This window comes from Neopelma chrysocephalum, unplaced genomic scaffold (genome assembly GCF_003984885.1).
Source record: "Neopelma chrysocephalum unplaced genomic scaffold, ASM398488v2 Primary Assembly neopelma1_22, whole genome shotgun sequence".
NCBI lineage: Eukaryota > Metazoa > Chordata > Aves > Passeriformes > Pipridae > Neopelma > Neopelma chrysocephalum.
In genome coordinates, this window is record NW_020897689.1 from 30,788,002 (window position 1) to 30,806,005 (window position 18,004).

Consider the following 18,004-nt stretch of genomic DNA (forward strand, 5'->3'; position numbering starts at 1 on the left):
TTTAGCATCATAAGAGTTCACAGAAATAATTTTTTTAATAATGTTTATCAGAAACATGGCACTTTACATCTTTAGGTCACTGAATATACAATGATTATTCCTCACAACATCCCTGTGAGGTAGGCATTAGATTGCAGTTACTATTTGACATGTGGACAGAGGCAGAGAAGTATGTAATCAATCCTGCAAAATGAAGTTAATGAAGCTCAACTCAAACACAGAGAGGCCCTCAGTGACTTGAATGAAAACAGGACAGTGGGACAGAGCTGATAGTTCATCAGCTATATTCTTTTACTCTAGTCAATTACAGTGCTTAGGGTCCAACTCTGTTGCTTCCCCTTACCCCCTGCAAAAAAGCACCTTTGTTAAACAACATACACATGCAGAGTTGCTACCAAGTGAGATCTGTAGTAGAAACAGGAAAAACAGACTTTCAATTTAGCCTTATTTGAGTAAGACCGAGAGAAGTCTGCCTGCCCAGTCAAATAGAACAGTTTCAACTTTAGTCCTTTATGACATCTCTGAGGCAGCATTTCAGCCTTCAGCTATGAGTGTTTGCTTGACTTTAGAAAAGCTAGGGGGAAAAAAGTTTGGTAGACTGTGATCACTGTCTCAAAAATCATGCTTATTTTACTCAAATTGTTCTATTGAAGTCTGAAGGATTTCTGAATTGTAGGAGGAACTCTTGGGTTTGACTCTAACTTTCTATGTGTTTTAAAAGCCCCTTAGTACAGCAATTTCTCAAATAAACTTCTCTTTCAAGTTTTTTATTTGTTTCAAAAATGAAATAGAGCAAGTTTGTAAACTTTAACACAATAAACAAATCCTAGTTTTTAATATACAATTATTGATTAATTTCATTTAGTGACTTTCTACTGTAAATCATCTTTAGGAAACAAAGTATACTTGACAGTATGGCTACTGGGATTAACTTCTCTTCCTATAGCTTTCAGTTGAGATTTCTGAAAACATGCACTGTCCAAGAAAGATTCATAGTCTCAACCTGTAAACTATCACAGCCTAGCTGAAGTCAATGTAGCCATTGTAATTCATTCTGGCTATCCCAGTATCTAATCCATCGATTCCTTCATGTGCAGTATCAGTGACAATGGTCTGTCTCCAAGTTGAGAGATGATCACGATTGAAGAGGCTTGGGTCCACATACTCTAAAAACCTAAATATGTTGCCTTTCCCAATAGAGAAATCTTCATTCTCATTTAATGGAAGGTTCAGAATCTAATGGAATAATGGCTGTGCACTACAATGGAAGAAGAATAAAGCAGTGGCTTTTGGCAGAAACCATCTCCATTTTGAGAAGGAGGGTGTGGAAAAAAAAAAGAAGAGGGAAGAGTAACTGTTAACACTATGACCAATGGACATATTAACTTCTAGCATGAGATTCACTTTTCCTTCTGTAAATTGAGATTTTGTCACAACCTCTCCCCCAGGGACTTCAACCTTTAAATCCCCATAGCAATTGTAGTCTCCAGACAAAGTTAAAAAACCCAAAAAGAACAAAAAGAAAAAAAAGAAAAAAGCTCAGAAGTGCACTTTGCATATCCTTCCTCAAAAAGGGTTAAAGTGCTGTTTGATATATCCAAAAATTAAGCATCTCTTCTACTCCTTTATTTTTTTAAATGAGACTTTATCTTTGGTTTCTTGTATCTTCTCCGTAATTTTATCCTTTGTTTCCTCCATCTTCTCCGTAATTTTATCCTTTGTTTCCTCCATCTTCTCCGTAATTTTATCCTTTGTTTCCTCCATCTTCTCTGTAATTTTATCTTTTGTTTCCTCCATCCTGTCTTGCAGATATTCCTTTACTGGTGGTGGTGTGGACATGTAGCCACTCTTACGTAGATATTTAACAGTGATGGATGTTCCTCCCAAAGTCACAGTGTATCTGGCAGGAGTTGCAATCTTAAAGAAATCAAAGAACACGCTGCATAAATAAAACAGGACAATAACATACAGCAATAGGTATTTTTAATGTTCAACATTTATTTTGACCAGTGTCAAATTTTAAAGATATCTTCAATTTATATGGAAATAAGCCAATTTACAGAGCATCCTCCAGAAATGCATACCTTCTACTTAAAGTATCATTTTGACAAAGCCAGCAAGGGCATTAGACTTCCATTAAAAAAAAAACAACAAAAAACACCACCACACAAACCCTCCCCATGCAGCTTGTGGGACAAGCTTTAGGCATCTCAGAATGCAATTCAGAACAAACAGTATGTGAACACTGAGTTTCTTCCAACACTGTCAGATCTCCCAGCTATAACAACATCCTTATATTTAACCACATTTATTTATTGGTCTTTTTTTAGGCGCAGGAATAATTGTGAAGAGTAGTACTTTCACATTTGGTTTGGGAAAATAACCCCTTTAAATAACAGGTAAGAAGCACATCACATTTGTAAACAAAACAAATAGTGGCATGTACAGCACATACAATACCTTGTTTTTGCATGGTCTGACACGATTCAAGTTTCCCAAACACAGACTGTGCAGATATAAAGCAATAAAAAGAAACCTAAGGCTGAATTTAACTAATTGATTCAAACAGACAATGAAAATACTTGACAGTGATGAACAACTAAGGTAGACAAACTAGAGAATCCTCTAGGATAAAAATAACTGTACTTCTATCTGGAATTCAACGAGCTGTTTAGACTTTACCTCTTTGTCCCTGTTAATTATGTCAGGGATACAGAAGAATAACTTAGTTGTATTTAAATCTCAGAGGACAGACAATAGTTCTGCAGTGAAGAAGTTATTTTAGAAATACATATAGACTCCTTGAAGGACACACACCACATACCAACTTGCATGTGAATATTTTTACTACAAAAAGGAATGCTCAAGTACGTGTAACTATCAAAGAAAGTTAATGAATTCTTTCTGCTGTAAATGAGCAAACCCTGTTTAGTTCACCAGGCAAGATTTAAAGCTTATATAAAAACTATAATTATACTTACTTTATACAATGCATACGCAGTTAGTGCATTTCCGCTCTGGGAATTTTTCAGGATGCTTGTTACGCTGTCTGGTAAGCCAATCAACTCTAGGAATGGAACAACATTCACCCCACTATAAAAGAGAAAAAAATTGGTAGCTTGATTTGGAATTTGAAACCTGAACAGTTATTGAGAGCACTATTTCCATTCTTTAACTCTATTACACAAACTTTGTAATTTGAGAGCAAAGAGTTTTTTTCATCTAAGCGATATACTTACAGGATTTATATTTCTGAACAAATGGGCAAATTAATGTTCTTTTCAACATTCCAAAAGGTGACCCATTTATATTATCCCTGTTGGGTTGAGTAGCTTCTAACTCACCTGTGTCCCAGTTTATGTTTGAAGGTAAGTAGATATAAAGGTGGTAAGACAGCTACTCAGGCTCCAGCTCTGCAGGCTCAATTTCATGTTCTGTTTTGCCTAAAATTAATTACTTTTTTCTTTTTAAAATTTCAGACAACGTTCTCCATTGACTTTCAAATATATCAAACAAATGGAATGTGGCAAAGGAAAAGGAAACAATGTGTTATATGGACAAGACTTCAGGGGCTTTGTGCTCAGTTGCTCTACCTTGTCAACATAAGGTGTTAAGATGGGTGAAGGGAGCTCTTATCACAATTTCTTTCTGTTTGAAAGCCGGGGAAGCTAACATCAGCACCAAAGGAAAAAAGAAAGCCCATCTTTATATTACAGTAGAAAACTGTATATAGAAGTTATAGAAGACCTGAGTTTCCAATATTTAGAGATCCTACATTATTAGTATCATTATCCATTTCTACCTAATAATTTAAGCCTTCTTCTGAGCATGCAGACACTTTAGCATCAAGAAGAATAACAGGCAGTAATTTACTAACAGTTACTAGAACCTACAATCTGAAGGCCTATTGCCAGAGTAGAAAATGGAGACCTAGTAAGATGTGACAGACAGCACTAACCGTGCTGTTTCATAAACCGCCACTGTTTAGTCTCCTATCATGAGCAGTCACTCTGAAAGTTATTTTTCCACTTCAAGAGGGTGCTGCTCTTCTGGCATGACAAACTGAAGCTTTGTTATAATTAGTTTCTAGTTAAATATTTGTTTTCCTCTGCCAAATACCTACTTTAGCATCTAGCTTTAGAGTTTCAAGAAAAGTAATCTTCACTCTATCTGAAATGTCTGGATGTAAGCATCAACCTGAATTCATCCAAAGCAAATATTTTTATAGCTCAAGACCTTTATTCCTCTGACATGAGCTAAATTTAGAATGACATTTGGATCTATAGCTCCCAGAAAGGGCAATTATGCCAGCTGGTTAGAGTAACTAAAACAAACACTTGTGCAGTAAGGCATTCTAATGTCAGTGTCCCATCCTTGCCACCATGAACTGTCCTTGCTTCATGCTTTCTATTAAATATACAACATTAGCAGTCCAGAGATAAACATTTGTTCATATTTAGCAAATTTAGCAAAACTATTTGCAGATAAATAAAACCTCTTTCATCTGAACTAGCAAACTAGCAGCTCATAGTTGATGTAGTGGTGTTTTTCTAATAAATGCCATTTTCCAGAACAGTATCTGGCCCATGCTATAACTAAAAGAAACTAAAATTAGAATATTTAATTTATCTTTTTTTTTTCCACCACACAAATATTTAATTTCCAATTAAAAAGTCTGGCCCACAGTAGCAATTTTTTCAGTGGATGGTAGGAAAGACAGGAAACAGAAAGAAAAAGGAAAGGATATACATAGCTTGCGAACAGCTAAATGAGGTTAATGATATGAAAATCCAGTGATGAGGGAAGACTGGGGACGAAGCAGGGAAGAAGTGGTGAAATACCCCGAAGTCCAACAGCAAGAAAAGAAAAGGTCTATAAAGATCTCACCTAATCAGGATTCCAAATCCCCCTCTTTACCTTTTAAGAGGTTACTAATAATTTCAGTGCTGTTTACATCCATTCATAATTTTGGGGAGATGACCATTCCTTCAAACATTAGCAACACACTTGGTACACAGGAATAACTGGATGACAGCAGTATGTATGTGACGCTCTCATGAACCCTATATACTTTTAATATTAACCTTATACTTTATTTAAAATGTAGCCACATTTCCCCATTACATATAAAGGCGCTTTTTAACATGCAATAATAATTTATATGTCCTTTCACCTGTGAAAGTCAGTCTCAATTCAACCGTGGTATTGGGCATTGCAACAAAATATCAACTTACTTCATGGCTGCATAGTAAAAGGATCCAAACCACACAGTGGAAGTCAGAAGATGCACTGGAATCATGACTTTTCCATACTGTTTAAAAGTTTTCTTGAATCTCTGAACGAGACTAATTGATTTATCTTGTAATGGATCAGGATCTAAAGGATCTGACTCTGCAGGGCTCTGCTTGGGTGTATCAGTGGCCGAAGGCAAAGGATTTCTCTCTTCTTTGTGAGGAGTGTCTGCTGGCTGTGATGGAAAAGCAGTTTTCTTTGAGGCAAAGTGTGCTGCACCTGCATGAAGACATCGTTTAGGGGGGTCCAGTGCCAAAATCACTTTGCATCCCACATTAGACAACACGGACTGTCCTTTTAAGCACTGAAGGACAGTAGTGTGAGGAAAAAACCAACACGTCCCATGTGCCAGCTGAGATGCACCATGTAATAGATTCCGTTGCATTTTGACAAACTGTGGATGAAGTTTCTAGAGAGAAGAAACAAGAGTAAATACGCTGCATTTCAATAATCTGATTTCAATAATCAATGCCACTTGAAATTCTCAAATTTTAAATGGTTTTCTATTCTTCTGCTTAAAAAAGTGTTTCCTTATCTTTCTTTGAAGAAATTGTTATCTTCCAGAGTCAAGGAAATAATTTTATATCTAATTTCTTCAGCATTCTGAACTAAAATGGCCCCTTCACTTAACATACTCCTCACTGCTAAGATGCTCATTCTACTCTCTAAAAACACTTTTAGGTGTTTAGTGCTGTCTACTGCTTCTATCTACAGAAGCTTGCACAGTTACTGAAAAGTCACCCTTGAAACTTCACTTAGAGTACCAACTGATAGCTTGAGTGATACTTTGAGCCTACATAAATGCAGTATAAACTCACTGAAGTGAGTGCAATCAAAATTAATTTTTGGTGTCAATACATTCTTAGTTTTGGTATAATTTTTCATGTTCCATACTATTTTGAACTAAAAGTTCATACAATTAAAAAACCCCTATGAAAGTAATTATTGATAATCAACCAATGCCTTAATAGTAACAAACCTAATTGTAACAACCTGACAGTATACATCTATCAGGAAGGAGGAAGGTACTGTTGAATATTATGCATTAACATGAGCAAAACTGAACTCCAATTTTCCAAATATTACAATGCGAAGAATATTTTAAAATGGTGGATAACCCTGGTAAACTTTATATTTTTGAATACTTACCAGTTACTCACAAAAGTTCAAAGAACTATTGAGAACTTCCCCACAAGGAAAGTCAGCATGCATAGACAGCAAGAAGTAATTTTTCCCCACAAAAATGCATACTTTGAACTAGTGAATAAAGTACTCTCTCTTTTCCTCTATACAATGACTGCAAGTTACAGAACTAACTTTCCTTCCCTGCAAAAAAACCCCCAGTGACACTAATTGATGTAACAAATGCCAGTTAAGTTAGTTACATTACAAGTTTTGAATTTTCTATTTTTACTTGTCATAACATTCAAATCATTCAAATTTAATTAAAACTTCATATCTGCTTCCCCTTCACTTGTAGCTTTAGGTATGTTTCAGTCAGGTGCTCTGATAGTGAATTTGTCTAGGCTGCTGAAAATGATCAATACTTTATAACATAGGCAGAAGTTTGAAAAAAACCAAACCTGAAATGATACATACTCTTTATTACTTTCCAGGTATGCAAACAAGAAAAGTATGGAAAGGTTTGTATCTTCAAAAAGTTGCAACTCTTCCACTAGTTCCCCACCTTTCAAATATATGTCTTCAACACATTGATGACTCTGCTGAAGTAAAAAAAAAAAAAGGCACATATTAGAGAAATAGCAACAACAGCAAACTAATAGTATGAAGATTTTTGGTCAGCCTGAAACCTTGGTTACTGAAGAAGTTATGGTATAAATTTGTCTTTGAATACTGATATGCTAACGGGAGATTTTTTTCTGCATAACTTAGAAGTTCCTCAGCTGTGAATTACTGTTCTCTTCCAAGAGAGGAAAGTTTCATAATACAAATGCATCTGTTGGAACATTCCTGACTGTTTTCTAGGTATTTTTATGTTATTGTTGTGCTTGAATTAACTGCAATTACTATAATTACAATGTTTGGTGTGAGAATAAGTGGAATGGTTTCAAACTCCCTGGGCACCTTTACCTTGTTTGTGAAAGCCACTTTTGTTGAACTCGTACTAATAGGAGGTACTGCATCAATAGGGGAAAGAGGAACTTGTGTCTCTATGTAAGGAAGCTGCTACTCAGTCCTGTTGAGTTATGAACTCAGTGGGAATCAAGAAGTGCTGCTGCTTACGGAGCAGTAAATCAGCTACAGGTACTGGCTCTCAACGAGTCAGTCTTCTGTAGGGCTTTACTGGAAGCAGCAACTGCTTGTAGTATCTCTTGTTTTACAAGAAGCAGAGATTCTTGCTGAGTTCTTAAATCCAAATGCAATTGCTTCTCAAAACAAGAAGTAGTGAAAACACTCAGCAAAACTGAAGTGTTCGGATGGCACTCTGCCATATGCCAACTACTTTTTCTGATTTATAGAAATTATAACAACAAACTTGAAGATGACAACTACATTCCTAGCCTATTGCCACTCACACTTCTTTCCTGAGGGATAACACTCTCCAGAGAGAACTCTTTTCCCCTCTCACTAATAGTACACAACACTGAGCATCTGCCCTAAGAAGATTTTCACAATACCCAGGCAGCAGACTCAGCAAAGCATACCCATCTATGGGAACCTGGGAGCTCTTAAGTCAGACTTCCACTGTTCACCTACTTTCAGTGGATGGTACCTCATTCAAAAATACCTGTACTAAACAAGCTTTGACAACAGCCACCATGCAGCATGGGGGAAACCATGCTGAGCACTCTGATTTCAAGTCATAAACGTTCCAGCAGCCTTGGCAGAACATCATTCTTCTGTACAGGACCAAGAAACTGAAAAGCATTTTTTCCATTCTATGTAGTGTATATACAGTAGCACTTCTCAAGGCACCATTTCTAGGCTTTGCTGTCCAGCACCTATTCAGAGCACAAAATTAACACTGTGTAACACCTCTGACTCATTGCAGTGGCTGCAGAACACTGGGGTATGAAATGGCTTCCATTCTCCTTAGTGTGAAGGAGCAATGGGTCACCACTATGTGTTCAGTGCTCACTCGTCAGTACTAACACAGTTGTAATCAGTAAATGAATTTCAAGGCCTTTGCTCACAGAGTTACATGCATCGTATAAGACTTAAAAACAGCTTTAAAGCAGAGCTTCCAGGGCTATTACAAGACTTGCCATGCCACCTTTTTTTTGGTGTCCTATATCCTCAGATGGACTTGAAACTCATTATTTAAAGTTTTTTTACTCCATGATGCATGACCTGGCTGGTCAAAAGGAAGGTTTTGTAACCACCTAAAGTAGATCCTGAAAAGGTTCTGCACCTTGTATGCACAGATAGTACAGTTCTAGCTAATATTCTGAGCAACAGTTTACTTTAAAAATTTGGAGAAGAAAAATACCTTGATATATAAGAAAAGGTCAAGATATGATAGTGCTTATGTTTGAGAGAATAAAAGAAAACATGTTTTTTGAACCAAGGTTAGAATTTTCCTAATGATCTTACTGTGATTCATAGGTATGTGCTTTGCTTCTCTAAATTAACAAAGGAGAGAACTTTAGAAGCATCAATACATTCAGGATTACACTGCCATCCAAAAGCACTACAAGACTAAAGGAGGGAAGTATTATAATGGTTACAGGAAAGGCATATGAACAAAATAATAGATTAATATAACGTATACTCTGTAAATTGATTTTAAAGAACCAAATATTTTTAAAGGGTTGATGGGTGCAGCTGCTCAATTGAAATATTTTAATTACTTGGCTCAACAATGCAAACAAATCTTAAAGAAGACAGAAAAAGTGCACAATAAATTTGGTTAGAGGTCGAAATAAATATGAAACTAGCTGTTTCATCGCTCTAAAACATGAAGTAGAAGCTCCAGACACCAAGGTAGAAAAGCATCTTGTCTGTGGCATGAGAATTTGGGGAGGACAGAGAGGATGCAGGGAGAATGGTGCTTTAAAGCCTCTTAGATTTCTATATTAGTTTTCTCTTAAATATGCCACAAAGGAATAAAATATTATGTCTAGGGACATAATGTCTAAGCAGCTTTTCTCTGCTCCTGAATAGATACTAGTTAGCCAAACCATGAAATGATATACAAACACTTGTGGGATAAGGTCTCTTCTTCAGCACTGTCATATCCCTGCTAACTGTTTACTATATCTCCAGCTGGCTGTAAACTGAGCTGTAAAGATCTTGGATGTTCAGGCCAAACTCCTGGTTGGGATTCTTGGACGTTCATTTAGTTCCTGAAGGTACCTCTGTCTCATGGCAGGCTGTTTAAAAGGCCCCTGAGGAAAGGGAGTGCTCTAGTGACCTCTTAAGGAAAAGTATAGATCAACTTCTCATTACAGTGCTGGAGGTTTTGTTTAACAACCTTTGATACTTCTGTTTTAATTTAGATCAGCTTTGGCATAAATCTGATATATTGCGGGAGCACCCTAGCTCTTGCATTTACTCTACTTTCCAATGATAACTAGGAAATAGATATTAGACTTGCTTTTTGTTCCCGAGGACAACAAAAGTTCAGGATCTTTTAACGTCACAGAGCTGGCCTATGTGACCATCACAGTCATTGGCTTTGGATGTGCTGGTAACATTTTATCCAAAAAAGAAACAGGGATCTTTGGAAAACACAGAACTAACAAGCCAGGCCCATATAGGTACAGCAAAGGCTGCTGTGGATCTGCTGTTGGAAAGAGGAATCATGACAGAGATGCTGTCAGATGAAATTTTCATCAGGATAATTTGTATAATAACAGGTACCCTGTTACAATTAAAGTTTTTTGACCTACCAGAGACATTAAAATAGAAGAATGGGGGTGGATATAAGATGGCAAAAACCTTAGTGTAAGTTCTTTTGTAAAAGAGGTCAGAAAGCATCTGAGGGAATTGAGGGCATAGTATATATAGAGAACACTGGTTTATATTCTCAGTTATACCAAAAACACTCTGGACATAATATGTAAATATGGATGACTTTAAAGCATTTTCACTTGTTTTGTTACTATTTAAAAAAAGAACATTAATTATACCACAGGAGAGTTCTCAATGAAAGTCCATGAGCTTTTTCCACTCCCAAGGCACCTTTCTATGAAACCAGAGAATTAATTTACATTCTTGTCATTTTTAGTGCAAAATCAAGAAAACTCTGAGGGTTATGTGTGGCAGACAGAGAAGAATTTTGAAAGGAAACAAATCAAGTTTTCAGAAATCCTTTTCAACTCATCTTTCAGATTGCATAAAAAGCAAATACAGAGATCTCATCCAAGCAGCAAAGTTTAATAAATAACCCCATTGTAATGCTAACTTTTTATCAAATATAATAAGAAAAATCAAAGCTTGTTTTCAGATTTAAATTGTTCTTTTCAAGAACTTATTGACAGTATATTAAATAAAAAAAACCCATCTTGCCAAGCTTATAAACCAAAATAAGAAAACCACAACAGAACTGAAAACATATATGGTTTGCCTAAAAATCTGGGAACACATTTTAAAATCACTGTAATACTAGTGCAACACATGCAAAGCATAATTTTTCTTAAACTCAGTGTAAAATATAACTCTTGGTAACTGCAATGTGTCTGCATAGCATGCAGTCACTAAGCATGGACAGGAAAATGGCAGTGTATAGGGACTTTTTAGGCTTCATAGTAGTACTTGAACATGATTTAGAATTTGTATTTCAACCTTTACTACTTTTGCAGTGCCTGCTATTCATTCTAAACTAAGAAACTTGCTTATAATTTGAAGTTTGGGCATCACTAGCTGCGTAGTTTTGTCTGCCATTCAGAACTGTCTAAAAAAATATAACACCATATTTTAGGTTAAAGGGAGTAATGCAAAATAAATCATGGTGAAATTTATTTAAATCTTGGTAAAAATCATGTTAAAACAAATGAAGAGTAAACCCTTCCAGACAAAAGACTCTAAAACATTAGCTCCACCCTAACTCTATCATATCTAACCTCTATAATATCTTCACTTAGTAAATGCTATGCTATAATTTTTTAAGTTGATCATATTACTAAATTCAATAGTGATATAAGTAGAGAGAAGCCAACAACTTTTTTTACCCTTATTTTATCTAAACTACTCTTGTTCTTGTTAAAACAAACTTACCAAAGTTAAGAGAGTAGAATAAACCCTCACAAGGTCCTTGCACACAGAACAATCTTTACTACTACAATCTTCTGACACTCAAGTATTAAAAAGGACAAGAAGCAGTTGGGTTAGGAAGAATGAAAGATCTTGTAGACGTGTAAAAAGTCTGAACATTGGATTCAGAAGACAAAGCAGGAGAACCTAATGCAATGCCTGTGTGTTGAATTATACATCTGGAATGCTAAACAGGAGCCTTAATAGCTGATCTGCATCCAGTTAATATGCCAGGAAAGTCTCTTTTCCTCTGTGTTGGAAAGCATTAGATCTTAAGCTTGCACGTAGCTAACCATTATATGAAAGTGTGAATGCTCTCTCTCAAAGGCTTCTAAAAGAAAGTATCTCAATCCTTTCATTTGTAGTGCTTTCTGCTCTTCAGAACTATGTTTTAATAACTGGTGCTATTACATCTGTTAACTCTAGTTTTCCTGCTTTGCAGTGCTATGCTGGTTCCTTGATTCACAAGTTCCATTCTGCCCTCTACTGAATTTTTATGTAAGTACAACTCAGAGTGGTACTACAAAAGGTCTACTCGCTATGATTCCTTCCAACAAGTGTAAATTTGCTGGCTCATCCTCAGAATGTAGGTACATGTCAAGAAAAGGGGAAAAACTTGCTTTTTAAAGTGCTATATGATTTGGATTTTTTATGTCCATTTGTCACTCTACAGATATGTTTGCAATAAGCAAGTTAGAGAAGTTACGCCTATAGACTTTAACTAAGCTTAAAAATAGGCATATATATCTATGATAAAACAGGGCAAAAAAATCCTTTTGTTAGTTCAAAGCAGGGACTGTATTCATGCGCTTCTTCACACAACCTTTCACTTTAGGCTAATGATCAAAATAAGATCCAATTCTCTCTACTTTCTATTCTACTCGTGGGTAATAACTCTCAATCCTAACAGCCTCTTTCATCCTTGTATCTCCCAAGGTATCACTAGTTCATTACCCTCAAAAAACTTGTGTTTTTCTGTCAGAGGGTTTTTAACCACAGAGGCTTTGACATGGCAAGGGTCACGTCAAGGGGCATGTGTGTGGGGCATCTGCGTAATGCTGTGGTTTAGAAAGCAGTGGAAAGTTTCTACTAAATAACTAAAGGGAGCTGCAAAAGGTCCTTCATATAAGCAAGCATCATGTCTGCAGTTTCCTGCATATGACCCTGAACTCTCTCAGAAAAAAACCCAAACAACCCACAATGGAATTGATAAGGGGTTCAACACTAAAATACACAGATCAGTTCTCTTCACTGCTCCAGAATCCATTGTTTGAGAATCTCTTAGGATCCTCCCTTGCAATAGTACACTGAATTTTGACAGATTCCTCACCTGTTTCAGCTTTCATTGAGCATCTCAAGAGTTCTGACTCAACATTTTAACACATGCTGAAACACACTAGAAATATGGTTATTAGTTCCATGTTCAGACTTCAGATACTTCTTTTATGAAGTTCTGCTCTCTCATTACAGAGTTCAGAGCTGCTGTGCACATCTCTTTTCACTAACAGAGCCACCGATTGATACCAGAGTCAAAAGGTTACAGACAAAACCTGAACTCCAGCTTGCTCAAGACTTCCTGCTACTCATAATTTGAATTCTAGTAGCCAAGCTCATTTTTTAATTCATAATTTTTCCAGTCACTCAGCACTTCACTTCACTTATACAATTTAAATTACAATATTTAATTTACACAGCTACTGTAATTATAATAAAATATTTATTCCTGAACAGTGTAATGGAATAATTGAAGACACACTGCAGATACAGTGACTTTCAACAAAACAAATTGTACTAACCCAAATCAAGTTCAGCCTTTTTGACCAGAGGTATTGGGTTTGTGCAGCAAGGTTCTGGTAGAGGGGTAGAAGCTGCCAGAAGCTTCCCCCATGTTTAACAGAGGCAATGCCAGCCAGCTCCAAGACAGACTTGCTGCTGGCTGAGGCCGAGCCCACCAGTGATGGTGGAAGCGCCTTTGGGATAACATGTTTAAGAATGAAAAAAAAAATTGTTGCACAGATGTAACTGCGGCCAGAGAAGAGAGGAGTGACAATATGCAAGAGAAACAGCCCTGCAGACACCAAGGCCATCGAAGAAGGAGGGGAGAGGAGGTGCTCCAGGTGCATGAGCTGAGATTCCCCTGCAGCCCATGGTGCAGATGGACGCCTGAAGGAGGCAGTGACCCTGTGGGGAGCCCACGCTGCAGGATGTTTGCTGGCAGGACTTGTGACCCTGTGGGAGACCCATGCTGGAGCAACCTTTTCCTGAAGGACAGCATCCCATGGAAAGGGACCCACACTGGAGCAGTTCATGAAGAACTCATGGGAAGGATTCAGGTTTGTAGAGGACTGTCTCCCATGGGAGGCACCCCATGCTGTCGCAGGGGAAGGAGTACCAGAGAATGTGTGATAAACTGATCATAACCCCCATTCCCTGTCCTCCTGCTCGGCTGGGAGGGGGAGGAGATAGACAACAGGTCGTAAAGTTAAGCCTGGCAAGGAGGGAAGGGTGGTGGAAAGGTGTTTCTAAGATTTGTTTTACTTCTCGTTATCATACTCTGATTTGATTGGTACTAAATTCAAACAACTTGCCCAAGTCGAGTCTGTTTTGCCTTTGACAGTAACTGGTGAGTGATCTCTCCCTGTCCTTAACTCACCAGGCTTTTGTCGTATTTTCTCTCCTCTGCCCAGGCAAGTGATAGAGCAGCTTTGGTGGGCACCTGGTAACCACAGAGTAAGATCTTAGGTATTCAAATACTTTATCTTGACTAATTGTAAAAGGCATTTATTAGGAATATCCTTAAACTTAGATCTTAGAATCAGCTTTGTACAGCCTTCTGCCTCACCTTCCATGGTGACTACCAAATCTGTTTCTTTTCTAGTCTTGATAAATGCCATTTTTGCCATCTTGGAACACTACAGGTCTTGCCGCATTGGTTTTTTCCCTTCATAACCCAACAGCAATCAACAGTATTGTCTGTAATAATATATTAAATGCAAATTATATTATATAATAATTTTATAGAACACTTAAAACAACAACCCACACCAAGTACCAAGTCTTTTACTCATCAAATTCACCCAAAATGCTTCTAAGACTTCCAAAAGACATCCTCAAGGAAAAACTATGAAGCCTTACAATTAGAAACAAAACAGGAACAAGAGTAAACCAGCATGAAACTGGAAAAAACATCCCAGCTTTCACAAGAACAGAGCTCACAGTGGAAGCAATAGGTTCAAGATTTTTTTCTTTTATTCTCACACCACATTTATTTCACATTTTCAAACACTAAAAAGCTGTCATTTTTCCCAGCAAAAAATACAGAACGTTCATCTTTCAGCAGAATTACTGTTGGCAGACATTCACTTACAGTATAAATCTTTTCTAAATATTCAAAGTAAGTGTTGAATTCTCTGTTGTGAATTCAAACTTCTCCATATGGGGAAATATGTGCAGTATCAATCAGAATATCTTGAAAAATTATGTGTGAAGAGGCTGATCATAACATTTACAGAACACACACATGCTCAAAACTACACTCTTCATCTAATTTTCAGTAAATGCTATTCCAACATGTCTACAAATGGATGTGAACAGTTCTTATGAAAGAAGTATTATTTTTGTTAAGGTCTTGATCCCCGAGTGGCTAAACCTTCTTGCCCGCTATTCAACTGACTGCCTTACACAGCAGCTTTTGAATAGAGGACTTGCAAAGAACCAAATGACAGCATCTCCAAGTGTCCGAAAGTGCATCAGACTCAGAGAGCTGTGTCTTTACACCAGAAGGAGCTCTGATGGGACTTTAGTAATGGGACCCTAATGACATTTCTACTCATAGTCTGAAGTAGCAGCTTTACTACATTGCTGAATTCAGACTGAGAAAGGAATCCCGTTTCTGCAACACTGCAATCTTTGAAAGTACATTGCATTCTGCCAGATGTCACCCAAGGCTTGTGTTTCACACAGAAACATCCCTCATCAGAATATACTATCCTATGGCCTGAGATAGCAGGAAGCAAAAGATGCCATCTGTTTTAACATCAGCAAAGCCAATTTTTAAATCCACAAAATATTAAGAGCAAGTAGTTAACTGTCTGACACATGCTGCAGCTAAGCACTACCACTGCAGTTAAAACGTAAGTGCCACCACATCCTACTAAAATCTTCCACCAGCTACTTTTGGGAGACTCACAGAACTGCTGTGAAGACCCTCACATATTTTTATTCATAACCAACAAAATTCATCCATTGGAAAAAAAGCTACTGCTTTGTTTTATAATTTGTTCATGAGCACCTGACTGTATTAAGCACCATTCCCTTTCCTCATCCCCCTCTTCAAGGACAGACTGCAAGTTCTAAAGAGCTGCAGGGGATTGTCTGCTACAACGCTCTACAAAGCCACAATCACAGCCACACAGCTTCTTGGTTTGTTCATATAAGAACTGTCACACGTGGTCAAGGTCTCTTCTCGGACAAGATAAAATGGTAGATCCAGGGAATTAAAATTTATAGCCCACCTAAGAGTCACTTTCATTTTCTGATGTGCACAACCAGAATAAGACCTAATTTTATGATTCAGATGAATTTGTTTAGAAGAAGCAGCATCACATCTAGAAACACAACAAAATATTTTCATTTTTTTCTGTTGAATCATACACTGGGTAGCTACTTTGAAGAGCATGAGGGGAAAACTGAGTGCTGGAAGGCACTGGGGTAGAAAGGATTGGAGATATTTAGAGGAAACACAAAGTTCCAACCAGAGTGAAGTTCTGTTGTACAATACCAGTGCCTTAAAGGAGACAGGGCTTCCGTCCTTAATAGACAAAAGTGGGAGGACAGACATAAATAGACACACCAATCTGGCCTGCTAACACCTGGTTAAACCATAATTTTCCTGACAGTTTGAAGTGATACATTTTTGACTTAATATGGATAAAATATGTTGGACTTAACACACCTATACTGGTACTTTCAAGACTGAATCTAATTTAGGAAGGTAGAATCACAACAGATCATATGGATTTTTTAACTGAATAGTAACTTTTTACTCTTACTGGAATTTTTGCATAGTGACAGGGACACGAAGAATGATCTATATTTTTTAGAGGTATCATGACTCAAGACTTAAGAAAAAGTCTTGTAATTTCAGCAGTTCTTTTGTTGTTGTTATTGCCATACTGCACAAACCATTTGTTTCAAGTCAAAGAATCTACTAGAGGTATATCACAGTCATTAAGAATCCCTGACTCCAAGTTTGATTCTTTATCTAAACTGGTGGAACTAGGTAGTTACCTACCAGAATATCAAGGTAAAATCCTTTTGATCTATTCTAATGACACCTAACTGTCCAGGGAGATTTCAATTGTGTTTTGGGCCCAGGCCTCAGTTCTTTCAGTGATTGTATTCCATTCCTAATACTGAAATATTGATGATTGATGCTGAATTTGCTTCACTATTCAACTTTCAAAGTAAGTTCACCTTCAGCTATCTGGGTTCTCAGTGTATCAACATCATAAAGAACTCTGTTGGATCATCTTTCTAATCTGCAAGACTAACTGACTGGAAGGAATTTGTTGTATTCAACTAGCAGTTTTACATTTTAAAAATCAGTGATCTTCCTGCTTTTGTCATTGAATTTGCTGGGGCCATATCTTCAAGACGGGACAGAACTCCCTACAGATCCAGAAGTGTGCCAAGATACAAACTGAGGGCTCTTATCTGAGATTAGTGGACATTGAGAATTCCCTGTCTTGCAAAAACAGGCTTCAGTTTCTTAGTGACACCTACAGAGCTAGGTCAGCTAACTTGCAGAAAGGATCATCCACAGCAGGAGAATTACACAGAACCTTTTACAAACCAAAATCAATCAAATCTTTTCTCACCAGTTGCCATAGCCTGTGAAGCAGACCTGCAGACAGTCACATTAGACAAATCTTTAACTTCTTACATTTCTTACATGAATTTGCCTACTCAGTTTTTGCCATGTGTCAGCCACCTGATATCCACCTAACCAAATTATCAAATGTGTTTTTTTTCATTCCCTGATGGAAGTGCTTCTCAGACAACAAATGCTGCCACAGAGGCCAGTCATACCCTTTTTACCTCAAACAGCCCTTGAATAGAAAAGGAGATAAATACCTGCTCTCAAGCCCATAGAAGATGGCTGGTGGGGACATGTTATCCTCTGCGTATGCAATTCCCACATAGGAGCAGCTGCAAGTCATATAAGCTAGTGGCACAGGCAGCAAAACACATTCCAAATGAGGAACCTTCTCCCTATCTCTTCCCAAAGCAGCAACACTTCGAAAATCATTTTACGTTTATACTTGTAACAGCAATGACATTTTGGGGATTAGATAAATTGAAGAACACTTTCAGTTTAAGAACTGACTTTGGTAAGAAATTCTAGGATACTTCATGTACTACTGTCTAAAGCAATGTTTTCTCTTTTGGGACAGTTAGTAGAGGACATTTCAGAAATGGACATAAGTCAGGCTGA

At 37.3% G+C, this 18,004-nt stretch overlaps 1 protein-coding gene across 8 annotated transcripts in view; it reads right to left on the minus strand.

Moving 5' to 3' along the window:
• Positions 1–18,004, minus strand: part of FAM210A (family with sequence similarity 210 member A) — a 19,597-nt gene continuing 1,593 nt past the window's right edge. For 4 of the 8 annotated variants that reach the window (XM_027677231.1, XM_027677211.1, XM_027677240.1 and 1 more), the window contains exons 2-5: positions 6,892–7,016; positions 5,235–5,701; positions 2,982–3,093; positions 1–1,917 (exon numbers count right to left, since the gene is read on the minus strand). In XM_027677231.1, the coding sequence (XP_027533032.1) occupies positions 1,618–1,917; positions 2,982–3,093; positions 5,235–5,677 (855 nt within the window). In that variant the 5' untranslated portion in view covers positions 5,678–5,701; positions 6,892–7,016 and the 3' untranslated portion in view covers positions 1–1,617. Of the gene's footprint in view, positions 1,918–2,981; positions 3,094–5,234; positions 5,702–6,891; positions 7,017–14,350; positions 14,482–17,643; positions 17,735–18,004 lie in introns of those variants that run through there. The other 4 variants (XM_027677274.1, XM_027677255.1, XM_027677223.1 and 1 more) reach the window with 4 other exon arrangements.